Genomic DNA, 26,287 nt, shown 5'->3' with positions numbered 1-26,287 from the left:
TTTTGAGCAACATCCCAACTGATTTTTAAGAGACCGTTTCCTTTCCTGCTTTTAGGATCTACGTTCAAGCTGTTGCGGCAGATGTTATTAGAAGTAGGGAAAAGGACTTAACCAAAACCAGGTGGTGCTGGACAAGGACCCTAGCCTGGAGTCTCTTTAGGAAAACGACCAGGTTTCCTTGCGATGAACACAGTGGTTCTCAACCGGGGCGGCGGTGGGGAGGGGCAGTTCCCCGCCCCCCCCGGGGGACATTTGCCAATATCTATGGCATTTGTTGTAGTTGTCACAACTGGAGACTTTGACTAGCATCTCGGAAGCCTGAAGTGCTGCTCAGTATCCTGCAGGCACAGGATAGCCCTCACAGCAAAGGATTACCTAGGCCTTGATCGTGCCAAGGTCAAGGATGAGTAACCCTGGGTTGAGAATGCTGCTGCTGCTAAGTCACTTCAGTCGTGTCCGACTCTGTGCGACCCTGTAGACAGCAGCTGACCAGGCTCCGCCATCCCTGAGATTCTCCAGGAAATAACCAGTACTTAAATAGTGTTTGTTATGTGTCAGACGTTGTTGGTCTAAGACCTCCACGGGTATTGACTTGCTAATCCTCCCAACCCTCCTTTGACATGAGCTTTTATTATCCTGAGCTGACAGATGGGGAAGTAGGGGCACAGGGAGCTTAAACCCCTGGACCCAGGTAGGGGTCCCGAGGAAGGAGCAGGCAGGGCGAGGACTTGGCTTCCCTGGAGTCTGTGCCTTCACCCCCTGAATTAAGGTAGTCTGTTTGACTTAAAACCAGATTTTCAGCTTTGAGTTCAGAAGGCCACACACTGGAATGTCTGCTATGTGAGAAGAGTCAGAAACCTTTCATTCCTGTGCCCAGAAAATAAGAGAGAAGGGCTGGAGTTAAGGTTACGAGGGGCCCCGTGATCCATTCATGAACATCTTATGTTTTCCATATTCTGAGAGTGATTCACCTTCATGAATTTAATGGCATGAGACACCTCATGGGAGTGGAACACAGGTGAATCATAACTTCTTAGCCTTCGGCTCCCATCACTGGGGAATCAGAGACGAGACGAGACGGTGGCCACCTCCTCCCCGTGGTGCCATGGGTGCCGGAGGGTGGCAGGACTGGGTGGAAAGCGTGGCTGACCACGGCTGGGGCTGTGCTGTGTCTTTGCAGATGTGAAGACAACCGTGGTTTACCCTGCTACAGAGAAGCACCTACAGAAGTATCTGCGCCAGGACCTCCACCTGGTCCGAGAGACAGGCAGCGACTACAGGAACGTCACCTTGCCCCACCTGGAGTCCCAGAGCTTGAGCATCCAGGTACCGGCCGCCACAGCTCAGGCAGGCCCCACGGGTCGGACGCAGAGTGTTGTCCCCGAGGCCAGCGTTTGTCTTCTCAGGCGTCGGTCGAGATGGTCCCAGAGGCCTGCGGTGTCCCTGCCTTCACGCCGCTTACCGCCTGTGCTGGCATCAGATAGGACATGAATGTATATGTAACCACACCAGACGTGAGACTGCTGTGGAGAGGAAAAGGCAGGATAAGTGGCTTAGAAAGTGCTGGGCTCAGGCGGTCGTGTTTCACAGAGGACAGCCGCCTGCATGGATAAGGGGATTGATGCTGGTCTCGGGCACGCCACCGAGGCAGTCTGGGATCTCGGAGCAGTCTAGTCCCTGGGGAGAACTTCTGGCTACTCTCTAGTAGCGCTGATGCGATCTCAAGAATGGCTTACCCAGACCAGAGGTTTGTAAACGGTAAACAAATGCTGGTTAGGCCTTCCCCATCCGGGCGCTCATTCCTGGTTTCACCCACAGTTTACCAGCCTCCACGAGTTGAGTCCCAGGGGAGAAACTTCTCCTTCCCTTTCGCCCCCTGAATCCATCCTGCGGGGCAGGACCAGGGGGGAGGGGCTGGTGCACGGCCTCTTCTTCCAGGGCTGCGTTCACGGGTTGGAAGCATCTTCAGAGTGTATTCAGTCCCTGGGCCAGACGCAAGGCCATTTTGCTAACAGATCCGATTCTCTTTGGGTCTGTGCCCAGCACCAACCAGAGCCTTTCCCGAAATTGGCCCCATGTGCATACTCAGAGTTAATATGATGGATGAGTTGTTTTCCTAACCTGTCTCTTTATCACTCACTCCTGTGCCCTGAGCATTTGTATGTATTCCAACTGAGAGTGTGACCATGGTGGGGCAGGGTGTCCTGATATGGGAAGCTCATGGCCATTTCTCCCAGGCCCAGAGGAAGGGAGGGTGTCCTGGGTGTGGGGTCCTGAGAGGTGGATTGTCCTTGGGAGGAGGAAGGACAGGAGGCAGACAAGGCCTGAGGGAGGTTCCACGGGGAAGACCCGGCCAGGCTGTCAGCCGTGGTCCCCACACAGGATTTGCACAAGGCTTCTCTAGCTCACTCTGGCTAGATTTTTTTCCCCCTTTTTTAACAAAGACATCTAGCACTTGCTATGTCTTCTAAGTAGGAAGGAAATTGGTCTCCAGCTTTCCTAGAAAGCATCTCGGATTGTGAAGCGGATGTCCTGGAATGTGCGTTTTGCTGCACTAGTTGTGCATATATGTGATTAAAGAGAGGAAGTCCTTAATACAGTTTCGGCGTGAGTCATATATGCACCTTCTTAAAGACCACTGTACACATCCTCTTGGGAAATAACTCCGCTACTCTACCCACTTCTGGGTGACATGAGTGTTCATGTGTTCTTTATTATTTTAAATTGGCCGAGCTGTGTGGCTTGTGGGATCTTAGTTTCTTGACCAAAGATTGAACCCAGGCCCTCAGCAGTGAAAGCACCAAGTCCTAACCACTGGAGTGCCAGGGAATTTCCCCATGTATTCTTTTTCGGCTATTTCTAGCAAGTTTACAAGCACTCGGCTTAATTGGCAATCGGTTCAGTTCAGTCGCTCAGTCGTGTCCGACTCTTTGCGACCCCATGGACTGCAGCACGCCAGGCCTCCCTGTCCGTTACCAACTGCCGGAGTTTACTCACACTCATATCCATTGAGTTGGTGATGCCATCCAACCATCTCATCCTCTGTCGTCCCCTTCTCCTCCTGCCTTCAATCTTTCCCAGCATCAGGATCTTTTCAAATGAGTCAGTTCTTTGCGTCAGGTGGCCAAAGTATTGGAGTTTCTACTTCGACATCAGTCCTTCCAATGAATATTCAGGACTGATTTCCTTCAGGATGGACTTGTTGGATCTCCTTGCAGTCCAAGGGACCCTCAAGAGTCTTCTCCAACATCACAGTTCAAAAGCATCAATTCTTTGATGCTCAGCTTTCTTTATAGTTCAACTCTCACATCCATACCTGACTACTGGAAAAACCATAGCTTTGACTAGACAGACCTTTGTTGGCAAAGTAATGTCTCTGCTTTTTAATGTGCTGTCTAGGTTGGTCATGACTTTTCTTCCAAGGAGCAAGCGTCTTTTAATTTCATGGCTGCAGTCACCATCCGCAGTGATTTTGGAGCCCCCCAAAATAAAGTCTGTCACTGTTTCCATTGTTTCCCCATCTGTTTACCATGAAGTTATGGGATCAGATACAATATATGTTGGAATGAAAACTGACCTTTTCCAGTCCTGTGGCCACTGCTGAGTTTTCCAAATTTGCTGGCATACTGAGTGCAGCACTTTCACAGCATCATCTTTTAGTATTTAAAATAGCTCAACTGGAATTCTATCACCTCCACTAGCTTTGTTTGTAGCGATGCTTCCTAAGACCCACTTGACTTCACATTCCAGGATGTCTGGCTCTAGGTCAGTGATCACACCATCATGATTATCTGGGTCATGAAGATCTTTTTTGTATAGTTCTTCTGTGTATTTTTGCTACCTCTCCGTAATATCTTCTGCTTCTATTAGGTCCATACCATTTCTGTCCTTTATTGTACCCCTCTTTGCATGAAATGTTCCTTTGGTATCTGTAATTTTCTTGACGAGATCTCTAGTCTTTCCCGTTCTATTGTTTTCCTCTATTTCTTTGCACTTATTACTAGGAAGGCTTTCTTATCTCTCCTTGCTATTCTTTGGAACTCTGCATAACTAATTGGCAATAGCTATTATATTTATTGAGCATCCCCTAGGTCCCAGACCCTGTGCTAGGGTCTGGAAGGTCTCCAGGATAAACACTGATAATGTCCCCACAGTCTTGTAAGGAAGGTAGGCGTTCGATATAATGGGATGAGCACTTCGGTGGTTAATACACAAGGTACAGCTGTGACACATAGGGGAGTGATCAGCCCAGATGGTGGGGGGCTTCACTGGGAGAGGATCCTCCAGTTGGATCTTAAAAGGACAAAGAGGAGTTTGCCAGGTGGACAGAACAAACAGGGCACTGCAGCCAGAGTAGAGAGAAACTCCGGGGCCTCAGAGGGCTGGACTCTGATGTGTTTGGGGAGCTAGCAAGAGAAGACAGGCAGGGCCCAGGAAGAGGTGTGTGCACTTTACCCTGGAGACCAGGAGTTCCCAAACCTTGCCAGTCGTTAGCATGGCCTCTTGAGGTTTTATAAAATACAGAGCACAGGGCCCTCCTTAGTATCTACTGACTCAGGACGGACCTGGGAAATGAGAATTAAGAAAAAATCTCTTGTCAGATTTGAGGACGAGTGCCATAGGCAGTGAGGGTCCTGTAAATGGTTTTAAGCATGTGGGTAATGTGATGAGATTTAAAGAAGCAGTTGGAAGTGGTGAGCGTAGAAGGAGGAAGAGGCAGAGGGGAACTTCTTTTTCAATTAAGAGGCAGGGCCTAGATGGGCGCTGGCTTGGAGCAGCGAGGGGAGGGCCTGGGGGTGACTCTGGGGGTACCTTGGGCAATGAGTGGCAGATGGTAGGATGGTTAACCAGCACAGGGGCATAGACGGCAGAGTGGGTTTCCGTGGAGGACAGTGAGTTAGCTTGGGATGTCTCAGCACTCACGAGCAACGGTCCTCAGCGTTTTGCGGGCACCGTATAGTCAGCAACAAGCTTTTGGAAACTAGCTTCAGAGCCAGGCGGCCTGGCCCCAGTGTCTGTGCTCTTAGCCATCGACACTCCTTGGATACTCAAATCTGAGGTGCTTGTAATTTCCCAGTTAAAGAATGCAGTGGGATGTCTGGATCCAGAGCCTTAGAGATCCGTTTGTGAGCCCAGGGTTTGGCCTCTTGTCCTGACACCTCAGCACCTCGAGACCTTGTACTTTGTTTAAAAATAATTTTTATTTTATTTATTTGTTTTCGACTATGCTTTGTTGCTGAGCGAGCTTCTCTCCCGTTGCGGTGCATGGGCTTCTCATTGCCATGGCTCCCTCTCGTTGCGGAGCATGGGCTCTAGGCATGCACATGGGATCAGTAGTTGCAGCTCACGGGTTTAGTTGCCTCACAGCGTGTGGGATCTTCCCAGACCAGGGATCGAACCTGTGTCTGCTGCTTTGGCAGGCGGATTCTTTTCCACCACACCACCAGGGAAGTCCTTGTCTTTCACTTTTGAGTCCCAGTCTCCCTGTCTGGAAAATGTGACGGACGGCATGTCCCTTCTGGGGTCCTGGCGGAGGCCGAGAGCCATGCCACGTACCATGTGCCTGCTGCTGTTTCCCGCACAGAAGAGGCGCCAGAGGGGTACCCACTGTTGTCCACATGGGGGGCAGTTGCGAGGAGGAACAGGAGGGCGTGGAGCCAAGACATGGCAGGGGAGGGGCGGCTGGAGGAGAGGGGCCAGCCAAGGAGTGGGGGCACTGGGAAGGAGGAGGAGAGAGGCCCCTGGGGCAGTTGCCAGCATCACCCATGGGGAGGACGTCACGCCCAGATGGGTCCAGAAGCTGCCAGTGTCCCCACAGCCCCGTCATCCGTGGGGCCGAGGCTCCCGGGCTTGCTTTCCCAGGGTGCCCCTCCCCATGACATCACCCTGTGATTCGTGTGAATTGCGTCCCCTGGTTCGCCTCCCTCGTCTGGGCTGTACTGTCCTGTGAATCCAGGCCCCTCCCGCTCTCCCACGGGCCCTCCCCACACGGATGGCGTGGCTTTTGGTGGGCTCTGGGGTCGGAACTGTGTGCACTTGGGTGCACATCCTCGCACCTGCGGGCTTGCCTGGTCCCCGAGCTGCTCTCATCACAACACGCCTTCATACCACACTGTCCCAGCCCTTGGGCACCCCTCCAGTCTCACGCGCAGTTCTTTCTTGCCGCAGAATCAACGCACTTCCTTTGCTCTCATCCACTCTCCTTTTTCCCTTCCCACAGCTGGCCTTGCAGCCTCAGGCACGCCCAGCCTGACCTTTCCCAGCAACTTCCCTGCTTTCCGTTGCCTCCCTGGGCAGGGCTCTGTGTTGGACGCCTGTGTGAGCATTTTCTCACTTAGTCCTCACCACAGCCCTAACCTGTGGGTATAATTAGCGTCTCTTGACGAAGGAGGAAACCATGGCTTAGATGAAATCACTTTGCAGCGTGCAGCTAGTTAGTCAGTGTTGGAGGTGAGAGATGAGCCCTTTGTTGTTGGGCTCCAGAGCCTATTCATTCTTCCCCAGATGATATGTTGTTTTCTAGGTGGAGGCAGGAGCTGTGGGGGAAGGCAGGGCCCTGGGGTGGCCTGGCCTGCTGTGGGCTGGGCAACCCCAGGGCTGTCCATGCAGAACCACCATCCCTTCCCTCCTATTTATTTTTGGGAGACTTCCGATCAGGATCTTTTTTTTTCTCAAGTGGCACATTCCTAGAGAGATGTCCAGTTAGAGAGGAAATGCTTCCCCTGGGAAATTCTCAACTTGCTGGGCTGTGCATTACTCTGGCCCCAGGGTTGCACAAAGAAGCCACTGCCGGATGGCCTCCAGGCCTCACCAGGAAGTGGCATGGCTAGGCTTTCCTTGGGAAAGCCCCTCTTTTCTAGTGGGTTGACCTTACTGTGACTGGCCTCTGGGTCTTACTGGGGGGCCGGGAGGCCCAGATTGTCCATGGCAGGTTCCCTCTGTCTTGTCCCTCTCTGTATCAGACGGTTGCGCTTGGCCTTGGCCGTGCTGGCCAAGAGTGCAGGATGTGGACTTGGGGGGAAGTGGGAAGGGAGCCCCCAGGGGGTTGGGGGCATAGTCCTGGCTCTCACTGACCCTGCTGTCCCAGCACTCCTGGTGGTGGGCTGAGGAGCCCTGTGTTGGCTGGCCGTGTCGGTGCCCTGCCCTCCCCTCCAGCCCTCGTCAGCTAAGTGCCTTCCTGACCGTGGGGCAGAAGGGGCAGCTGGGTGAGCCCCACTCCTGCCCTCTCTGGCTGTGCAGCAGGATTCACTGTCCGATTTCAGGCAGAGTTCACTGGCCAGGAAGAAAGTCACGTTGGCAAAGGGTTCTCAGAGCTCAGGGGCAGTGGAGAAGAGTGGGCTTCAGGGGTTGGAGCCCCGTGAGAACAGGGCCTTCATATCTTGACCTCCAGGCTGCAGGCTGGCTTCCTCAGAGAGGCCACCAGGACCTTCAAGGTAAAGTTATGCCCTTGGGGTCCATGCAGTGCTCAAGGAAGGGTCCTTGAAGACGGTGGACAGCAGCTGATCAAAGGGCGTGAGAGAGCTGGCAGCCCAGGGTTGACAGGAAGGGAGGAAGGGTCTGTGTCGTTGCCTCTCGTGTGGCACTTCTTCTGCTTTGTCGTGAAGGGTCCATGTCGGGTGGGGTAGAGGCGCTAACCCCACACTCACAGTAATCCCAGGGGGGCTGGGAAACCCAGCACAGTTACTTCCAGAACACAAGCCCTTCCCCGCCCTGGTGCGTGGCGGGCTCCCTCTGCAAAAGGAACTCCCAGCAGACTCTCTGCCCCATGGTCCTGTTGGGGCGCAGGGACACTTCACCAGAGTCCTGTGGGCAGAGGAAGGGGATTGCAGACCAGACCCGTGAACCCAGAGCAGGGGGTGTGCACAGGGACGGCCAGGACAGGCTTAAAGAGTGAGCTCCATCTGGACCCTTGTGGGGCAGCTGCAGTGACCCCCGTGGGGATGGCCATGGTGTCCCCCATTGGGTGGCCGTGGTGGGAGAGGGGAAGTCTCTTCTGGACCCAAGAGCTGATCCCTGGGACAGGATGGCCTGAGTGAGGATCCTCTGAGCTTCATGCCCCTTTAACATTGGGTTCCTTCCCTGAGTCCGCCTCTCCCAGCGTGGGGCGTCTCTCGGGGAAAGGACTGGCCTGTGAACCCCCTCTCTCTCCCCTCCTTCCAGTGGGTGTACAACATTCTCGACAAGAAGGCCGAAGCCGACCGGATTGTTTTCGAGAACCCAGATCCATCCGACGGCTTTGTCCTGATCCCCGACCTCAAGTGGAACCAACAGCAGGTAAAGGATTTCTCGCTGGGCCTCTCTGGTCTCTGAGTGCCCCGCTCCAGCTGCCGCCCCTTAATCCTGCCCTTCTTCCTCCTGCTGGTCTCTCTGTCTCTCTAAGCAGATTATAATTAACCGACAGGGGAGGCTGAGCTGTCTGCAGTGGGAGCACCTACACAAATGTTTACCCTTCCGTGGGCCAGTTAAAGCCCCTTCTGGCTTACCTCCCATGCTGGGTGAGGATGGGCAGTGTTCGCGTCATGACGTCACGGGCTGTTCCTTCATCAGCCAAGTGCAAGGCTGCCACCCTCCCTTCCAGGGGGGCCTGGAGTCCTGAGATGGGTAGTTTACCCCTCCCTATGCTCTGGATACCAGCACATCCAGGCAGCACTGGCTGGCAGAAACCATGGGGACCAGCCGGAGGAGTCCTCTGCACCGCCCGAGCCACAAAGGGGGCCTCCAGCGGCCCAGGCATTGCCCCCACTGAAGCTCTCAGCTCTGCTGCTTGGCCCCTGAGTGCCCCCCTCCCCTGACCTTTTCGGGAGTGGGTTCCCCGGGAGCCGTCTTCACTCACACTGCCCCTCCAGCCCTCTGCAATCTCTGTGCACCTCCTCTCCCCCTCCCACATCTCACACCCAGAGGCCCATCCCCAGGCCCCCTGGCTGTCGCCTCTTTGGGTTGACTGTCATGCCCTGAGAGTAACAGGAACCAGCAGGGCACCGGGTCCAGGCAGCGCTGTGCCCACACAGAGCTGGGCCCAGATAAGGCCCAGGAAGCCAGCCCTGGGCTCTTGGGGGCTGGTGGTGGGGAGCAGGTAGACTTGCCACCCCCCTCAGTTGAAATGCGTGACTAATCCAGGCTCTCGAGTGGGCTCCTCTGGGCTCTGCGTTCCTCACATCATTGTGAGGTCTCCCGGGGATGCTGATCTGGAGTCGGCCTGTCCCACCTGGGTGGATGCCTCCCATCTTACTCTCTCAGCCACCGGTCAGACCTCTGCGCCCTCCGCCAAGCTCACCTGCATTCTCTTGGCTGGATGGGGCGGGTTTCCCGACCAGCCACGCCACTCCATTTGCCAAGAGAAGGGGGAGCTGAGAGCCTGTGGCCAGGGTGAGGCGGACAGGATTCAGGCTCAGAGGCACGGGCGAGCCAGTGCCAGCTGTCTCCTGGGGCGGCTCATGGGACTTCCTGGATGTGGCTGGCAGGGGAAGGAGGAGGCAGGTAGGGAATCTGAAGGGAGTTTCCAGAGGTCTCAGCGCTAAGCCGGAAAGGTCAGAGGAACCCGCCCTCCCCTCTGGATGATGATGTGCAGAGGCCACCCCCCCCACAGCCGATCCCCACTCAGGCCGGAAGGGAGGGCAGAGGACTGGAGGGGGGACGAAGCCAGAGCCCCCGTGGGGTAGGGATGCCGGGGTGAGGGGCTCTTCCAATCCTGTCCGCCCCCTTGGGCAGCCCTGCGCTGGCCATTCTGGATCACACACACAGTGCAGGGGGGTGGGGTGGGCACGGGGGTGGGGGGCGCTGGTAGGAGGAATTTGGACTCATGAGGTCCCTGAAGACCTTGTGATTTGCAGGAGGTGGTGGTCTGAGGGCCATGTGGGGACAGCCGCAGCTTCCCCATTGAAGGAGCCGTAACGCTCTGGTGCCCATGGCACTGAGAGCGGAAGTCCGTGCTCCTCCTTACCTGGCACCGGTAGGCGTCCTGCCGGGCCCACCTGGGGCATTGCCCACTGTCTGTCCCCTTAAGAGAGAACAGGCTTCAGGTACCGCAGCAGGGTCCCAGCCACACGGTGGGGCGACTCGCCCTCGGGCTGTGAAGGGGCCAGCTTGCATGTCAGACTCTTAACTTGCTGACTGGACAGGTGTGATTGTCCCTGACCTTTGCTTCAGTACCACTCATCTCCTTGTGGTGCCACAGTTAAGGGCCTTACATCCCTGACTTGCGACAGAACACTGAGGCCCACGGCTCCCTAGAATTAGGCAGTGTGTCTAGCAGGGAGACGGGCCAGGCCTGGACTTCTGTCCTCATCCTCCTCCACCAAAGGAGAACAGAGGAGTGGGCGGTCCAGCATGTGCTCTGAGGGCACTTCTAGCCACCCTGGTGTCCCCTCGTGCCTCTGCTCTGCCCAGAAGCATGTCTTTCTCCCCTCACTGCTGGCCCATGGTTAAAAAACGTCCATCCATCCATTCATCTGTCCGTCCGTCTCACAAATATTTTGCTGTTGTTGATTAGTCACTAAGTCGTGCCTGACTCCTCTGGAAGCTCACCAGGCTCCTCTGTCCATGGGATTCTCCAGGCAGGAATAGTGGAGCAGGTTGCTGTTCCCTTCTCCAGAGGATCTTCCGACCCAGGGATTGAACTCACATCTCCTGATTGCAGGTGGCTTCTCTATCACTGAGCCACCACAAATATTGATCAAGTCCCTAATGTCTGCTGGAGACTCTGGCTCCCTGGAGATTAGAGAATCCCTTCCTCAGTTCTCTTTAGAGAGAAACTGTATATTCCTTTTTATTGGCTTATTTGGGGATGTAGGGGTTGGTCCAATTAAGACATCTACATGTGTGTTAGAAGCTCAGTCATGTCCAGCTGTTTGCAACGACCCCGTAGACTGTAGCCCCACCAGGTTCCTCTGTCCGTGGAATTCCCCAGGCAGGAATACTAGAGTGGGTTGCCATTCCCTTCTCCAGGGGATCTTCCCAACCCAGGGATCGAACCCACATCTCCTGCATTGCAGGCAGATTGCTGACCGTGTGAGCCGCCAGGGAAGCCAACACCAGCATGTATGTGGTTACAATACAAACGGCACACCGAGTGGGCAGTGAAGGCGCAGTCCCTTACCCGGCATTCCTCCACATCCCTGCCCCAGAAGGGATGGTTTGTCTCTCCTCCACAGTCTTTACACACTATACATGTCAGCATGTATGTGCGTGTTCGTGTAGATACACAGACACATTGAGCTCAGGGAATGGAGATCCTTGTGTCTAAGGCACTCAGGCAGGAGCCTCGATCTCCGCGTCTCTCCTGAGGTGGAGCCATGGCTGCCCGGAGCTCCAGCCGTTCTCTGTTTTGCCTCTCGCTAGGAGGCTGTTGCTTTGACTTTGCTGCCCTGCCTTAGAGTAGACAAGGTTGATGGCCTCTGTCTCCCCAGAGGGGTTGATGTGCTGCCTTTGGGATGCCAGTCTGAGACCCTTGCCAGCCCCTCACCTGTTTTTTTTTTCCCAGATCATTTCTCTGGGCAGCCGGGGCCCTTTGGGGAAAATCCGGGGTCATGTCTGCTATCAAAGGACAGGTTTGTTTTCCTTCCCTCACTCAGCCCGTGAGCTGGCACCCAGCACAGGCTTCATGCTTCATCCCATGCCAGTGGAGCAGAGAGGTGTGACTTAATGTCATCTTTGGGATTGTCAACAGATATCATCTAAACAAATGTTACTATTGTTTGGAGGGCCTGTGACAGTGACAGCGTGGAACGGCTGAGACACCCACAGACAGGCACACACTCCTAGTCCAAACAGCTTCGTTTCCTGCTGTTCCTTGGGTCTCAGCTTGTACAAGAGTCCTGGACACAGGCCATGAGAAGGAAGAGTCCAGAAGGGACTCACAGGCAGAGCTGAGGCCCAGGTGGGCACTGCTTAGCCGTCTGCTGGCAGGTTCCCACTGCGCTCATGTGTGGCCGGTCTGGGGCAGAAAGCCCGGCTCTCAGGGCTCTGGCGGAGATGAGTGCATGTGGCATGGAGAGGCTGTTGGCATGAAGAAGCACAGCTGGACATCAGGCACCATCTGGAAAGTCTCATTCCCAGTTTTTAAGTTGGGGCCCTTGGGGACTTGGCCGGGTGACTCATGGTCCCCAAATTATCTCATTAAGGAATCTAGCGTCTTGGCCTGCAGAGCTGAGGGCCGCTGGATCCGCACCAGGCCTTGGCCCTTGGAACCCTGGTGTCTGGGGCTTGCTTTGCACGAGGATGTGAAACTGGCCAAGGCCAGGGTTTGGGCAAGTGGAGACTGGGACAGGAAGGGTTTTCTGGGCAAGAGGAAGAGTCCGTTTGCTCTCTGGCTCAAGGTTCTGGCTCAAGGTCTTGTTGGCCTCGGGTCTTTGTACCGTTGTGACCCTCAGGTCTTCGGCCAGCCGCTGTTTTCAGGAAGGACGGCAGGAAGGGCTGTGTCTGAGCCCTGTGAGATACGGGAAGGGAGACAAAGGTGAAGCCGAGGTGGAGCTCACCGCCCCGCGGGCCCCAGGCTCCCTTCCCCCACACTTGCCTCTCCACCCCTCACCTGCCTGACTCCAGGCACATGGGGTCCCCGTCCCCCAACCAGCGCCTCTAAGCCTTTTTTTCCCCACTGTTCCTCTGCTCAGTGCCCTTTTCCCAAGCCCTCCCTCTTCTTCCGGACCCAGGACTCCTCTCTGCTCGCCCTCGCTAGGCTTTCCTTCTTTCTCCTGAACTCTTCCCCACTTGTGTCTTACCGCACTTACTTCAGTATATGTGGTTAGACCATAAAAGTGGTTCATGGCATTTTCTTGAACGCCCCCCCCACTTCTGCCCCCCTACTTCCTCATCAGCTATGAGTATGTAAATACGCTCATGTGATATTTTTGAGCAGGAAGAATAAATGCAGGCTTTTTCCCTTATACTACCCTCGCTCACCCGGGGTAGGTGGACGCCCACTTTGCCTGGGGTTGGATCCGGCCACGGCGTCCCTGGGATTAGCGGCGGCTGGCCCTGCAGGCCTTGGGGTGGGGGCGCTCCCTGACTTCCGGGGGAGCAATTCCAGGATGGGCAGCCTGCGCGGTTGGCCCCCTGCTGAGCCCAGTTCACCCCACCTGTCTCTGCACAGCTCGATGACCTGTACCTGATCGCCATCTGCCATCGCCGGGGCATAAGGTCGCTTCGGGACCTCACCCCAGAACACCTGCCACTGCTCAGGAACATTCTCCGGGAAGGGCAGGTGAGGCGCCCGGGGCCGAGTCCACGCAGAGCCCAGAGGGGTTACACTCCGATTCCCGCGTGTTCCGGGGCCCTTTCCTCACCCCAACCTTCTGTGAAGTGGCCTCACTCTAGGTGCCCTGCAGGGGCCTGTGAAGGCTCAGAAATGGCCTCAGGAAGCCCCTGGTCCTGGCCCCACCCTGCCTTTCAGCTCTGCGCTCAGCCCCCTTGCCTCAGCCCACACAGGCTTCCTGAGCTCGGGTCCTTGATTCTGCTCCCTGACAGGTCACATCTGGGGTGCCCTCCCATCCCAGGGTTACCCATGACAGCTGCGCCACGCCACACGTGTTTCTTGGGTAGATGGCCCACGACCTGACAGGGACCTGCGTGTGTCCCCTGGTGTACCCCGAGGGCAGAGACTGAACGCTGTAACACCTGGCGTTCTGGGACACTTTCCCTCTGGGAGATTTGCTGAATTGGATAAAAGGAGCCCTGGGGGCGAGGGCAAATGGTGGAGGAGAGGAGAGTCTCAAATCTGGGGCTGTGATCCTGGTTCTGACACTTTGCCCTTAGCCCACTGGGTGGCCTCGGGCAGGTCATTTCACCTGTCTGGGCCTAGGTATCTGGAGGGGTCCTTCTGAACCCGTTATTCTGTGGGGTTGGTCTCAGCCTTGTTTCCACTCTGAGACATTGGATGGTGCAACCTCCATGCCAGGCCTGCTGTCACCAAGGTTTCCAGCAGGGGAGAGGCTCCCCCTGGTTGAGGTTCAACAAGACCTGCTCTGAGGCTCTGCCAGGGCAGAGCTGGGGGCAGGGCTCTGCCTGGGCCCCCTCTCCACTGTGCCCACCTGCCTTCCTGCCCACCTGCTCACCCCACCATGTCCCCAGCTGCCTTTCTCTTTTCTCTGGATGCGGGGCACCTGCAAAGTGTCAGGCCAGCATTTGCATCTGCCCTGGCAACTCCAGCACCCTCTCTCAGGCAGGTCAGCCCTCCAGGAAGCCCATTGGGTGCCCTGGTGTTCACTCTGATGCCCAGATCCCTAGGGGCGCACCCGATCAGCAGAGCACAATACAATCCCAGCATGTGTTCTGAGCCCACTGGGGCCCTGTCTTTCTTTACCCCTGCTGCCTCAGGGATTGGCCTACATTGGAAATTAAATCTTCTCTTAATTCCAAGGGGCTTGGAGGCTCCTGAAGGCGGTTGGAGGAGAAAAAGCTCTACCACTGTGCAAGGCTGGGGTGGGCCAAGGGAGCCGGGGTCAAGGGTGATGCTTTCCTCTTCCGCCGGGAGTCCAGCGAGAATCCGAGGATCCCGTGATGCCTCCCAGCTCTGTCCAGCCCTGCCCACGTCCCCTCCCCCAGCCTTTCTCTGCCACCAAGCCCTTAGCTCTGCTGCACCCCGGCTCCTCTTTGTTCTGTGCTGAGCAGGGGGAAAAAAAGGCATACTGCCACCAACTTGATGATTTAAGTCTGGTAACTCCTCCAGGGCAGGCAAGTCCCCCAGTCTCGGGAATTCGGACCCCTGTCCTTAGCACTGAGACTTCCTAGAGACCCCAGCGGCAACTGAGGAAGCAGGTGTCTGCCAGGTTGGAGCGGGGAGCCCTGATCGAGGCCACCGTCCCCTTCCTTGGGAAGAAAACCTCCACCTCGCTGCTTGTCTCCTGCACCTGCTGGCTCCCTAGAATGGAAAACAGGGATCCCGAAGCCACCCGTGGGGCGACGGAGAGGTTGGTGGGGGGTGCGGGCAGGAGGGGGTTCTGGCGCCGGTGCGTGGGCAGCAGCTGACCCTCCCATGCCCTGCTTCTTGCCAGGAGGCCATCCTGCAGCGCTACCGGCTGGCGGCGGACCGCCTCCGCGTGTACCTGCACTACCTGCCCTCGTACTACCACCTGCACGTCCACTTCACCGCCCTGGGCTTCGAGGCCCCGGGCGCCGGCGTGGAGCGGGCCCACCTGCTGGCGGAGGTCATCGACAACCTGGAGCAGGACCCCGAACACTACCGGCGTCGCACCCTCACCTTTGCGCTCCGGGCTGACGACCCCCTCCTGGCGCTCCTGCAGGAGGCCCAGAGACGCTGAGAAGAGACCACCCTTGTGGGGGGTGGGGGCAGCAGGATTTTTAGCACCGAGTGAATTTTTTTTTTTTAATGTATTTTGTACTGGCTTCTTCCCAACATGAGAATAAACTATTGGTCTCATTCAGTATGGAACCCCAGTGTGACTTGGGGAGGTGGAGTCTCAAGCGGGAAGGTCTTGAGAAGTGGGGTGGGCATGGCCAACCTGGAGGGCTCAGGGCTTTCTGCAGGTCCCCTCCTGGCTGACTTCACGTCCTGGGCCTCCCTGCTTTCACTCCTTGATGTTCTGCTACCACCTTTCTCTTCCTTCTTCCCACTTGGTGTTTCTTCCTGATGGCCCACATGTCTGGGAGTCCCCCCCAAAAAAACCACGTATGAAATTTTTCTGGAAATGATCTATAGTCTTTCTGACAGCACTTCCTCTTTCCCTCCAGCACTTAACTCACACTTCCTGTTTGTGAGCCGGTCCTGTTGATAAAGTCTTGTTGACAGGTCCGGAGGCTGGCCTCCTGGAAGCGGGAGGGCGTTAATCAGAATCAGATGATGCAAGCCCAAGACGCCTGCCTTTGCCTCTGTTCCTTGGTCAGAGAGTCTGTGGCCTTGGGTTCGTTATCTGGACGGGAAGACAAAACACACTGCCACAGAGCAGTCAGAAGATAAATCCAGTGTCTCAGCAGGGCACAGTGACATGGCTGCAGTGAAGTCCAAAAGCCCTGAGTCATGGGTCAAGGTGTGGCCGCTGTCCCAGGTCCCTGACCACAGAATTGCCAGGCCAGGAAGGGACTTCCAAGCACCCAAGGCTGATAGCCTGTAGGAAGCCATCAAGGACTTATCTGGGAAAGTGACATCTCCCACTGCTCCAGCAGAGCAGGGACACGGGTGCAGACGTTGGAGACATGTAGTTAAACACACAAGGCCCTCTTCCCAGACGCATCACGCTGCTCGAGAGGGGCTGGCATTTGCTCTTTGGTCAACGTGGGGCTATGAGTTACCACATCTTGCTTCCTCAGGACACACTGCCAGGGGAGGTAGGATGTGGGTCTTGCAGAGTGAAAGGAGGATGAAAACGGAGGCAGAGGAGGCGGGGTGGCACTTACTCTGCATACCCTGGACCGAGAACCAGGAGACCCGATTCACAGCCAAGCTCCATTCGCTCGTTCCGCATGTTGCTTATTAAACACGTACTGCACCAGACCAAAGGCCTCCTGAGCCTGTTTCCTTGTCAAGGGGTGTAGGGATGAGGATCCACCACAGAGGGATCTGCTGGTGATCGTACATGCAGCAGGCTAAAGCGGCATGATTGCAATGGAATCCAAAGCTTTGACTCACTGCGTGCCTTTTGAGCCAATGTCCTAAGGGCTGGGAACCCAGAGACGGCTATAAAGAAGCGCCCAGCCTCCCAGGCTAGGGGTCAGACAGACAGTCCTCAGCCTGAGGGATGCAGAATGAGAACCATCTCCTCCTCTGCCTTAGCTTTCCTCCTGCCTTCACTTAGCAGAACCCACCCAGCTCCCCACCTCCCCTGAGACAGCATCCTGAGCAAAAAGTCCTTAAGCCTCAGCACCGCTTGACTGATGAGCCACCGCCAGTCCTCTGACGGCATGGGCGTCTGTCCCTGTGCGTTTAGCTGCGTGTCCTCGGTGAGTGTCTGCTCTCCTGCAGCGGAGATGGGTGTCACCTTCTCATAAACTCCGGAGGGCTCCCCACCGGCGCCAGGCCCCAGTCCTTGGCCGACTTTCTTCCTGGCTGGGTTGGGAGGGAGGACAGTGATTGGAGACGTGACTGCTTTTCCTCGGCTCCTCTCAGTTTGCCCAAAAGTTTCCTCATAGGGCAAAATTGCTGAGTGTTCTATATTTGTCAACATTCCTTCATGAAACTGAGAAAAATAACATTTCAGGAGGAGTTGGACAGTTAGCTCCACGTTGCCTAGTTCTGTTAAACACAGATCCCTGGAATGGAGAAACAAATCAAGAAACAGTTGCGAACAAAGTAATATTTGAAAATGTTTCTTTTGTGATATTTGTATTTCCAGACGAGTTTAATGGATCTGTTTTGTTTCTGAATAGGTTGATGTAGGTCTTTTAACTCTTCCTTCTCAGAAAGGACTAAATCTTTATTCCAAACATGTATATAGAACCCTAAAAGGACCTTTCTTTTGTAAGAAGATGGTGATAATTAACCGTAGCTGTTTTCAGAAAATCCTCACATAGCAAAATAAATGTTGGCAACCCTATGTTCGCTCCATATTCTCATTGAAATTACATTGGATTCTGAAGTCTATGTAAACTTGAAGTTACCAAATTTTAGCCACTGTTAAAAAATAAACATGGACTAAATTCGTTTAAAGTGTTTAAATTCAAAGAACAAGGTTTTGAACATCTACACTGTTTTTTTTTTTAAAGACAAGAATATGAAGCTAGAACTCTCATGGAGCTTACAATTTAGAGAGACACATAGACATAATTGGGCTTTCCTAGTGGCACAGCGGTTAAGAATCTGCCTGCCAACTCAGAAGACTTGGGTTTGATCCCTGGGTCAGGAAGATACCCTGGAGAAGGCAACCTGCTTCAGGATTCTTGCCTGAAAAATCCCATGGACAGAGCAGACTGGCCAGCAACAACAGTCCATGGGATCACAAAGAGTTGGATATGATTTAGCAACTAGACAACAATGATAGACATAATTACAAAGTAATTCCACAAGAAACTCAGTTCAGTCGCTCAGTCGTGTCCGACTCTGTGACCCCATGGACTGCAACACGCCAGTCCTCCTTGTCCATCACCAACTCCTGGAGTGTACTCACACTCATGTCCAACGCGTTGGTGATGCCATCCAACCATCTCATCCTCTGTCGTCCCCTTCTCCTCCTGCCTTCAACCTTTCCTAGCATCAGGGTCTTTTCCGATGAGTCAGTTCTTCGCATCAGGTGGCCAAAGTATTGGGGCTTCAGCTTCAGCATCAGTCCTTCCAATGAATATTCAGGACTGATTTCCTTTAGGATTGACTGATGGGATCTCCTTGCAGTCCAAGGGATTCTCAAGCGTCTTCTCCAACATCACAGTTCAAAAGCATCAATTCTTGGGCACTCAGCTTTCCTTATAGTCCAACTCTCACATCCATACATGACTACTGGAAAAACCATAGCTTTGACTGGATGGACCTTTGTTGGCAAAGTAATGTCTCTGCTTTTTAATATGCTGTCTAGGTTGGTTATAGCTTTTCTTCCAAGGAGCAAGCATCTTTTAATTTCATGGCTGCAGTCACCGTCTGCACTGATTTTGGAGCCCCCCAAAATAAAGTCTCTTTCTGTTTCCATTGTTTCCCTATCTATTTGCCATGAAGTGATGTGACAGGATGCCATGATCTTAGTTTTCTGAATGTTGAGCTTTAAGCCAACTTTTTCACTCTCCTCTTTCACTTTCATCAAGAGGCTCTAGTTCTTCTTTGCTTTCTGTCATAAGGGTGGTGTCATCTGCATATCTGAGGTTATTGATATTTCTCCCAGAAATCTTGATTCTAGCTTGTGCTTCATCTAGCGCGGCATTTCACATGAGGTACTCTGCATATAAGTTAAATCAGCAGGATGACAGTATACAGCCTTGACGTACTCCTTTCCCGATTTGGAACCAGTCTGTTGTTCCATGTCTGGTTCCAACTGTTGCTTCTTGACCTGCATACAGATTTCTCAAGAGGCAGGTCAGATGATCTGTTATCTCTTTAAGAATTTTCCAGTTTGTTGAGATCCACAAAGTCAAAGGCTTTGGTGTAGTCAATAAAGCAGAAGTAGGTGTTTTTCTGAAACTCTTGCTTTTTCGATAATCCAGCAGATGTTGGCAATTTGATCTCTGGTTCCTCTGCCTTTTCTAAATCCAGCTTGAACATCTGAAAGTTCACGGTTCATGTACTGTTGATGCCTGGCTTGGAGAATTTTGAGCATTGCTTTGCTAGTGTGTGAGATGAGTGTAGTTGTGTGGTAGTTTGAGCATTCTTTGGTGTTGCCTTTCTTTGGGATTGGAATGAAAACTGACCTTTTCCAGTCTTGTGGCCACTGCTGAATTTTCCAAATTTGCTGGCATATTGAGTGCAGCACTTTCACAACATTATCTTTTAGGATTTGAAATAGCTCACCTCCACTAGCTTTGTTTGTAGTGATGCTTCCTAAGGCCCATTTGACTTCGCATTCCAGGATGCCTGGCTCTAGGTGAGAGATCACACCATCGTGGTTATCAGTGGTGTGTGTGTGTGGGGGGGGTTAACCACACCCGTGATTATCTGGGTCATGAAGATCTTTTTTGTATTGTTCTTTGGTCTATTTTTGCCACTTCTTCTTAATATCTTCTGTTTCTGTTAGGTCCATACCATTTCTGTCCTTTATTGTGCTCATCTTTGTATGAAATGTTCCCTTGGTATCTCTAATTTTCTTAAAGAGATTTCTAGTCTCTCCCATTCTATTGTTTTCCTCTATTTCTTTGCATTGATCACTGAGGAAAGCTTTCTTATTGCTCCTTGCTGTTCTTTGGAACTCTGCATTCAAATGGGTATATCTTTCCTTTTTTCTTTTGCCTTTTGCTTCTCTTCTTTTCTTATCTATTTGTAAGGCCTCCTCAGACTACCATTTTGCCTTTTTGCATTTCTTTTTCTTGGGGGTGATCTTGCTCCCTGTCTCCTGTACAGTGTCACGAACCTCCATCCGTAGTTCTTCAGGTCCTCTGTCTATCAGATCTAATCCCTTGAATCTATTTGTAACAACAACAATGATAGACATAATTACAAAGTAATTCCACGAACGTGAGTACTTTGAAAAAAGCACAGGGGGCCGTGGGAGCTTATGCCAGGAGAAGCCAGACTTCCAGGCTAAAATGAGAACCAAACAACCACCATAAGCTTTAAGACACAACACTCAGGGAGAGCATGGCTCAGCATGGCCAGAACCTAAAACATGGCTTCCAGCATGTCCAGTAGCACTCTGACCAGTTTTTCCTTCAGGACCAGGAAGAAATGAAAGTCAAAACCGTGGAGAAATGTATTATCATCCTGTTGTACATTCTTTTCAGAGCTAGCATGGTCTGGTAACCCCTCCACTGAACCTGCACCATATCCAGACATAATCTTGGGCAAGCTATGTAACTGCTCATCAGTTAGGAGTTAGTGAAAGCAGTGCTTACCCCAGGGTCTTCGTGAGGATTCAGTAAGAGGATTTTGTGGACAGGGTAAGAACTCATAAATGTTAGCTGCCATTTTCCTACTGCCAGAAGGGCCTAAAGGACACAGCCAATATATCTGGGTTAGATATTAAAAAGGACTTCCAGATTAGAAGGCCATGAAATCCTAGGCTGGGCACTGAAGCCATGGCAACCGAGGCTTGAAGGCAAAAAGCGAGCCACAAACTCCCTGTGGTTCACTGATTGTGGCCCTAAAAGAGACGAGGGCTGTGTTCAGTGACTTCTCGGGATCTCTCCCAGCCGACAGGTTCCTGGAATGCATTTTAGCCTTGGCCTTAAGGCAGGTTTCTAAGACTACAATAGTGATGTCCGCTGCTATTGAGAACCCTGGGAACCGCACAGCTCGAGCGTCCAGCCATATAAATCTGATAAAAATAGGAGCTGAAACACCATCCCCAAGTTGCTATTTTTAAAAGCGTCTGAGATGCTGGATTGGGTTTATTTCTTCTTCAAACAGCACCTTGCCGTTCCCTCCTCCCGGTGGGCAGGATGCTAACGTGGCACATGCGAGGGATAGGAGCCAGAGGCCTGGGGAGGCGCATGTGTTAAGGGCTCACACCCTGGCCTCCCAGCTCCAGATGCACCTGCCCCTCCCACAACCCTTGCTCCTCTGTCTCCTCCCTCTGCTCCCTAGAGAGAGAGAGAGAGGCCCCCAGGGCGCCCCAGCAGAGCTGTGTCTGCCAACTTCCTCCACAGCAGAGACAGAACCGGAGAGGTAAAGGGGGTGCTCTGGAGGTGGGAAAGGAGGCAGTATGGCTCAGAGGGGGCCAGGACCCAGACCACTGATCTCAGGGTTTCTTGACGCATCCTTGGCACAGCTGGCCCCGAAAGGAACAGTTTTAGGAGCCGAAGCTGGATCACCCCACCACACTGCCTCTTGCTAAGCAACTCCCAGTGCCCTGTGGATGGGCAAGTGGGCTGGGAGGGGCTTCAGGCGAAAAGTACCAGAATCACTTTCCTCCTGCCCCGCAGATGATATGGGTTCTAGGTAGCCAGCTAAGCATCTGGCTGTGTTAAAGAACTAGAGGGAAAAGATCGTGAGTGAGCACACTGCGGCCTGAGGGGAGGCGTCTAGATGACAGTTAGCTTCTGGGCACTCAGTAACCAGGCCTGGGATAAGCTGGGGAAAGGAGAAGGGAGGAGATCTGAATAGTTTCTTGGTTAGAGGAGGGAGTGCCACGTGTATGATAGGAGCACACGCTTTTAACAGCACCTTAACTGCTGGAGCAAATTTATATCCGTTGCCTAATTTCACATCAACAATAGTCCTTTGAATAATTTACAGTTACTTCATTTTTTTTTTTTTCTAACAAGAAAATTAAACCTATTTAGTGACCGAGGCAGAGTTGGAAATCAGGTCTCCAAGAGCAAAGCTGGCCCTCCAGTTTGATTTTTCCCACAGGGTGAAGTTTACGTGGTTCAGAACAAGAACTGCCAGCTGTGTTTAGATCGAGTTCATTAGAGAGTTTGGCAAAGTTGCAAAGCTAGGTTGATTCTCAGTTCAGCTCTGCAATTCTAGTCGCTTCGGACGATTGCTTTACTCTCTTTGGGTCAGTGTCTCCCCTCTGACCCCCACCCCGTGCACCAGGGAGGCTGGTCTCTCTCCCTTCAGCCTTGCCCCCCAGCAGAGACTTAGGTCCCTCTGCCAGAGCTGGAGCTGATACCAGATAAGTATTTGTTGTGTGAAGGCTTGATTGACAAAACCAAGCATTAATTATGCTTGGACACTGGAGATTTAGACACTGGGGAGATGCAGGAAAGACCTCCGCCATGCGCGGTGTGATTTAGAATGGACGCACTCACGGCCCTTTGTCTTCTCCTTGCCCCCGTCGCTGTGCTCAGGCAGGCCAGAGTGTTTCCTCAGATACCTCTTCTCAGACCATGAACCCTCCAGTTTCGGCTGAAGTGAACTTAGAGCTGGCATTTCTGTGAATCCCCCTTGTCAATTACTCATGCCTTGTATTTAGTCATATCCTGTGCTAACTTACTCTGTTTTTCTTTTTAGGTATATCTATGGCTGATTCCAATGCTGCTTGGCAAAAACCAACACAATACTATAAAGCAATTACCCTTCAATTAAAAAGAAATAAATTTAATTAAAAAGATAACAAAAAAATAGAAACAGATTATGTTAGGTCGTATGCAGTTTAACTGCAAGAAAAAGGTAAAATGAATTTATAAGTTCATAAGACTAATCAAATTCTTTGACACATCAGAAGTAAACAGACCAAAAATCTCTACCTAAAAGACAGCTAGGCTTCCCAGGTGGCACTAGTGGTAAAGAACCTGCCTGCCAACACTGGAGACATAAAAGACGTGGGTTTGATCCCAGGGTCCGGAAAATCCCTTGGAGGAGGGCATGGCAACCCACTCCAGTATTCTTGCCTGCAGAATCCTATGGACAGAGGAGCCTGGTGTGCTACAGTCCATGGGGTCACAAAGAGTCAGACATGGCTAAAGTGACTGAGCATGAACACAAAAGACAGCTGGGAAAAGAAAGGTGAAAATAAAACCCTACATTATTTTCCCTTTTTAACGACTTTAAGAACACGGTAACATGGCATTTGCATCTGATTACATTTTGTATTAACATCAGTATTAAATGAAATCTTTTGGTTTTAAAAAAAATTATTGGGGTATATAGTTGCTTTACAATGTGATGGTTTCTGCTGTATAGCAAAGAGAATCAGCTCTATGTATACCTATACCCCCAGGACACTGAGTAGAGTTCCCTGAACTATAAGGTGCATTCTTATTAGTTATCTATTTTAAATACATAGTATCAGTAGTGTAGGGCTTCCCTACACTATTGATAAAGAACCCCCTGCACTGCAGGCTACTCTGTATGATACTATATGGGTGAGTGTGTGTCATTATGGGCTCCCGTGGCGGTTCAGGGGTAAAGAATCCACCTGCAATGCAGAAGATATGAGTTCCATCCCTGGGTCAGGAATCTCACAGACAGAGGAGCCTGGCAGGCTACAGTCCGTGAGGTCTTGAGGGTCGGACACTACTTAGCAACTAAACCACCGCTACCATCAATAGTGTGTACATGTCAATCCCAGTCTCCCAGTTGGCCCCACACCCCTTTCCCCCCTTGGGGTCCATACATTTATTCTCTACCCCTGTGTCTCTATTTCTGCTTTGCAAATAGGTTCATCTGTACTAGCTTCTATCCTAACTTATCCTTGAGTGGGTGTCCACTGTAAACCTTCGCTTTGCTGGTTAAGCTTTCTTAGGGGGTGGGTTATTACATGTTCCTTGGAGCTCTGCTACCCACTCCCCACTCCGCCCCCGTCCCCCGGCTCTTCACACTAAGGGCTCTTCACCTCTGAGAGAGTGTCTTGGGGTCTGGGGATTGTCCTGTGGGTGACTTCTGGACGGTTCTTCAGCCTGAGTAGTTTCCTGGCTTGATTCGGGTGGATGGGCCCCAGGCACTAGGCTAAGGGCCTGGCGGGTTTTTCCCCTGGGGGCAGGATGCCTGGCGCCTTCAGTAAGGAACAGAAACTAAGACGCTTTCTCAATGCCAAGAAGGGGTGTGCAGGGGAGGTGCAGAGGGAGAAGTTTGGGGGTGGCAGGGCCAGCCTCGTGCAAAGGGAGGGCGCAGGGTCTCCGACCAGGGCACCTGGCCACTGAGCGTGGGAGGGGTGTGCCTCACTTTCCCGAGGGGGAGAAAGACACGGTTCCACGCGTGGGAGAGCGGAGAACGCTTTGTAGGACTCATTGTTTCCAGGAGGGTGTGCATGGGCAGCGCTGGGCACATCCATCTTGGTGCTACTCACAGGCTGCGCCCGCCTGAACTCTGCGCCCTCACCCCACCAGTCTCCTCTTACCCGCCCCTACACCACCACCATACCCCGCCCACAACACACACACCCTCCGCGCTCGCCCGACCGGTCTACTTCTCCGCTCCCCTCGCCCCGGGGCCCGCCGCCAGCCTGCTCCGCCGCCGCCGCCGCCGGCGCACCATCCCGAGTCGGCGGCCCCCCGCCCCGCCCGTAAGCGGGATCGCCCCAGCCCTTCCTCCTCCTCCACCCCGCCCTTCCTCCTCCCGCCCGCCTGCTCCCCGCTCGGCTCCCCGGCCGTGTGCGCAAGCGTGTCCGGCCCCCTTCCCCGCCCCGCGCCGGGGCCCGGGCCCCCGCCTCCCAGCAGGCGGACTTGCCCGCTCCCAGGCCGGCCCCGCGCCTGGGACAGGGACCCGGCCGAGCGGAGCCGCCGCGCCTCCAGCCCGTGCGCCTAGCGGATCTGAGCTGCGCGCGGAGCCGTCCTGCCCCGCCCCGCGCCACCCGCGAGGGTGAGTACGCGGCGCCCGGTCCCCGTGGGGCCCGCCAGCGAGGGCGGGGAGCACCTCCGGGTCCCGGCCGCCCGGTTCCCCGCCCGGCGCCGCGACAGGGGAGGTGGTCGGGCCGGGCACGTGGGCGCCGAGCGGGTCCGGGTCGGGGTCCCGGAGGGGCGGCCACAGCCCAGGGATTCCTTGCTGAATGGGATTTTCCACGGAAAGCCGATTGTCTGGCTCCCTGGGAGTGAGCGAACGGGACGGTCCTCCTCTCTGGAAAGTTTCTAGCCCCCAGCCCTGCGCCGAGGCGGAAGAGGGCCCCCCCCCCAGGCCCCGCCTCCGCTTTGGGCATCCTCTGAGCCGCGGTTGCTCCCCACAACTGCCCAACCAGGTCCAGGAGGTCGGCGGGCTGGCTTGGCTGGAGTTGACAGGCTCTGCTGGGGCCGCCTGTGTACAGGAGACCCAAGGTCGCTAAGCAGAGCTGCAGGCTGGCCGTGCCCAAGACACCAGTCCACGTTCCTGGGGGTCTTTGGGCCTAGGCTACTGTGTCTGGGACCTGCCTGGCTGGTGGGCAGTGGGGCGGGATGGGGTTGGGGTGGAATTCAGTTCCGGGTAGAATCTCTGGGCTCAGTTGTCAGTGCTGGGTGCTCCCCTGGGGCCCCTGCTGGCTGGGACCTCCCTGGCAAAACCCTGAGCTGCCAGCATGTCTATCAGCACTGGCCCCTCCATTCCCAGTCTTGGGGGAGGCTCTGCCTGGGCCATCTGAGGCCTCATCTACTGCTGTTGCTCCCCTGTCCCCCAGACTGGGTCCTGAGTGCCAGGGTAGGGGGCTCCCGCCAGAGGGCTGGGGCTGCAGACAGTGCCTGGGAGCTCAGCTGTGCCCGTCTGACCTCCTGACCACCCACAGGCTGGCACACCTTCTCGCTTCTCAGGGCAGCCTGTGCTGTCCACTCCCCTGGGGTGGGGTGGGGGGTGGGTGGAGGCACAGTGTGGAAGCCAAGTTCAGGCAGACTTATTCTTTGCGGAACCTAGGGAACGGGCCTGGCACAGCTAAGGTGGCACAGAGGCGCAAACCAAAGCCACTCTCTCCTGAGCTGTGCTTTGCCACCCGCCCCGTCTAGACCCGCGCCCTGGCATCTTCCGGGGGCGGGGGGGAAGGGTGGGGAGGAATCATTAAGGTGCTGAGTGCCATAGAAGTTACCTGCATGAAGGCAGAGGTATGTGAGTATTTGCTCTTAACAGCATTTCTCCCACACTCTCCAAAGAGACTCTCCACAGGCTGCCCATAATCCTAGAGAGGTTGCCCGCGAGGTGCCAGCTTCTTGGGGCCTAGAAATGAACTTCTGGGGCTTCTTCTCTTTGCTGGGAGCTAATCAGCGAACACCCCCTGCCTGGGTTGACATGGCTCAGGTCCCTCTGGCCTGTACCTGGCTTGGTTTGAGTCTCCACTGCGAGGCTGTTTATGCTCGATTCCTCAGCATCCGTGTGCTGGGTGGGAGATCTGAGGCTGTCCCCTGGGCCCTGGGCCTCCCTCCCAGC

At 54.1% G+C, this 26,287-nt stretch overlaps 2 protein-coding genes and 1 long non-coding RNA gene across 6 annotated transcripts in view; 2 read left to right on the top strand and 1 right to left on the bottom strand.

Annotated features, from left to right (window-relative positions):
* DCPS (decapping enzyme, scavenger) overlaps nucleotides 1-15,378 on the top strand; it is a 43,186-nt gene extending 27,808 nt beyond the window's left edge. The window contains exons 3-7 of one of the 3 annotated variants that reach the window (XM_088832223.1): nucleotides 1,181-1,326; nucleotides 8,161-8,274; nucleotides 13,088-13,198; nucleotides 14,763-14,903; nucleotides 14,988-15,127. In XM_088832223.1, the coding sequence (XP_088688349.1) occupies nucleotides 1,181-1,326; nucleotides 8,161-8,274; nucleotides 13,088-13,198; nucleotides 14,763-14,858 (467 nt within the window). In that variant the 3' untranslated portion in view covers nucleotides 14,859-14,903; nucleotides 14,988-15,127. Of the gene's footprint in view, nucleotides 1-1,180; nucleotides 1,327-8,160; nucleotides 8,275-13,087; nucleotides 13,199-14,662; nucleotides 14,904-14,987 lie in introns of those variants that run through there. The other 2 variants (XM_055415902.2, XM_088832224.1) reach the window with 2 other exon arrangements.
* A 152-nt stretch (nucleotides 15,379-15,530) lies between these two features.
* The window catches only part of ST3GAL4 (ST3 beta-galactoside alpha-2,3-sialyltransferase 4), a 47,696-nt gene continuing 36,939 nt past the window's right edge, over nucleotides 15,531-26,287 (top strand). Inside the window, exon 1 of one of the 2 annotated variants that reach the window (XM_055415897.2) lies at nucleotides 15,531-16,890. In XM_055415897.2, the coding sequence (XP_055271872.1) occupies nucleotides 16,825-16,890 (66 nt within the window). In that variant the 5' untranslated portion in view covers nucleotides 15,531-16,824. Of the gene's footprint in view, nucleotides 16,891-24,624; nucleotides 24,767-26,287 lie in introns of those variants that run through there. The other variant, XM_055415901.2, reaches the window with a different exon arrangement.
* LOC148773872 (uncharacterized) lies at nucleotides 16,890-24,453 on the bottom strand. Its single transcript, XR_016036364.1, has 3 exons — nucleotides 24,349-24,453; nucleotides 18,054-20,104; nucleotides 16,890-17,199 (listed from the first exon to the last, which is right to left on the bottom strand). It is a non-coding gene; the product is annotated as an uncharacterized LOC148773872 (long non-coding RNA).

The sequence above is a fragment of the Moschus berezovskii genome, chromosome 25, assembly GCF_049115385.1.
Source record: "Moschus berezovskii isolate FMDL1 chromosome 25, NW_MosBer_1.0, whole genome shotgun sequence".
Lineage (NCBI taxonomy): Eukaryota > Metazoa > Chordata > Mammalia > Artiodactyla > Moschidae > Moschus > Moschus berezovskii.
Note: the sequence above shows the minus strand (reverse complement) of the source record. Positions and strands in the feature narration are given on the sequence as shown.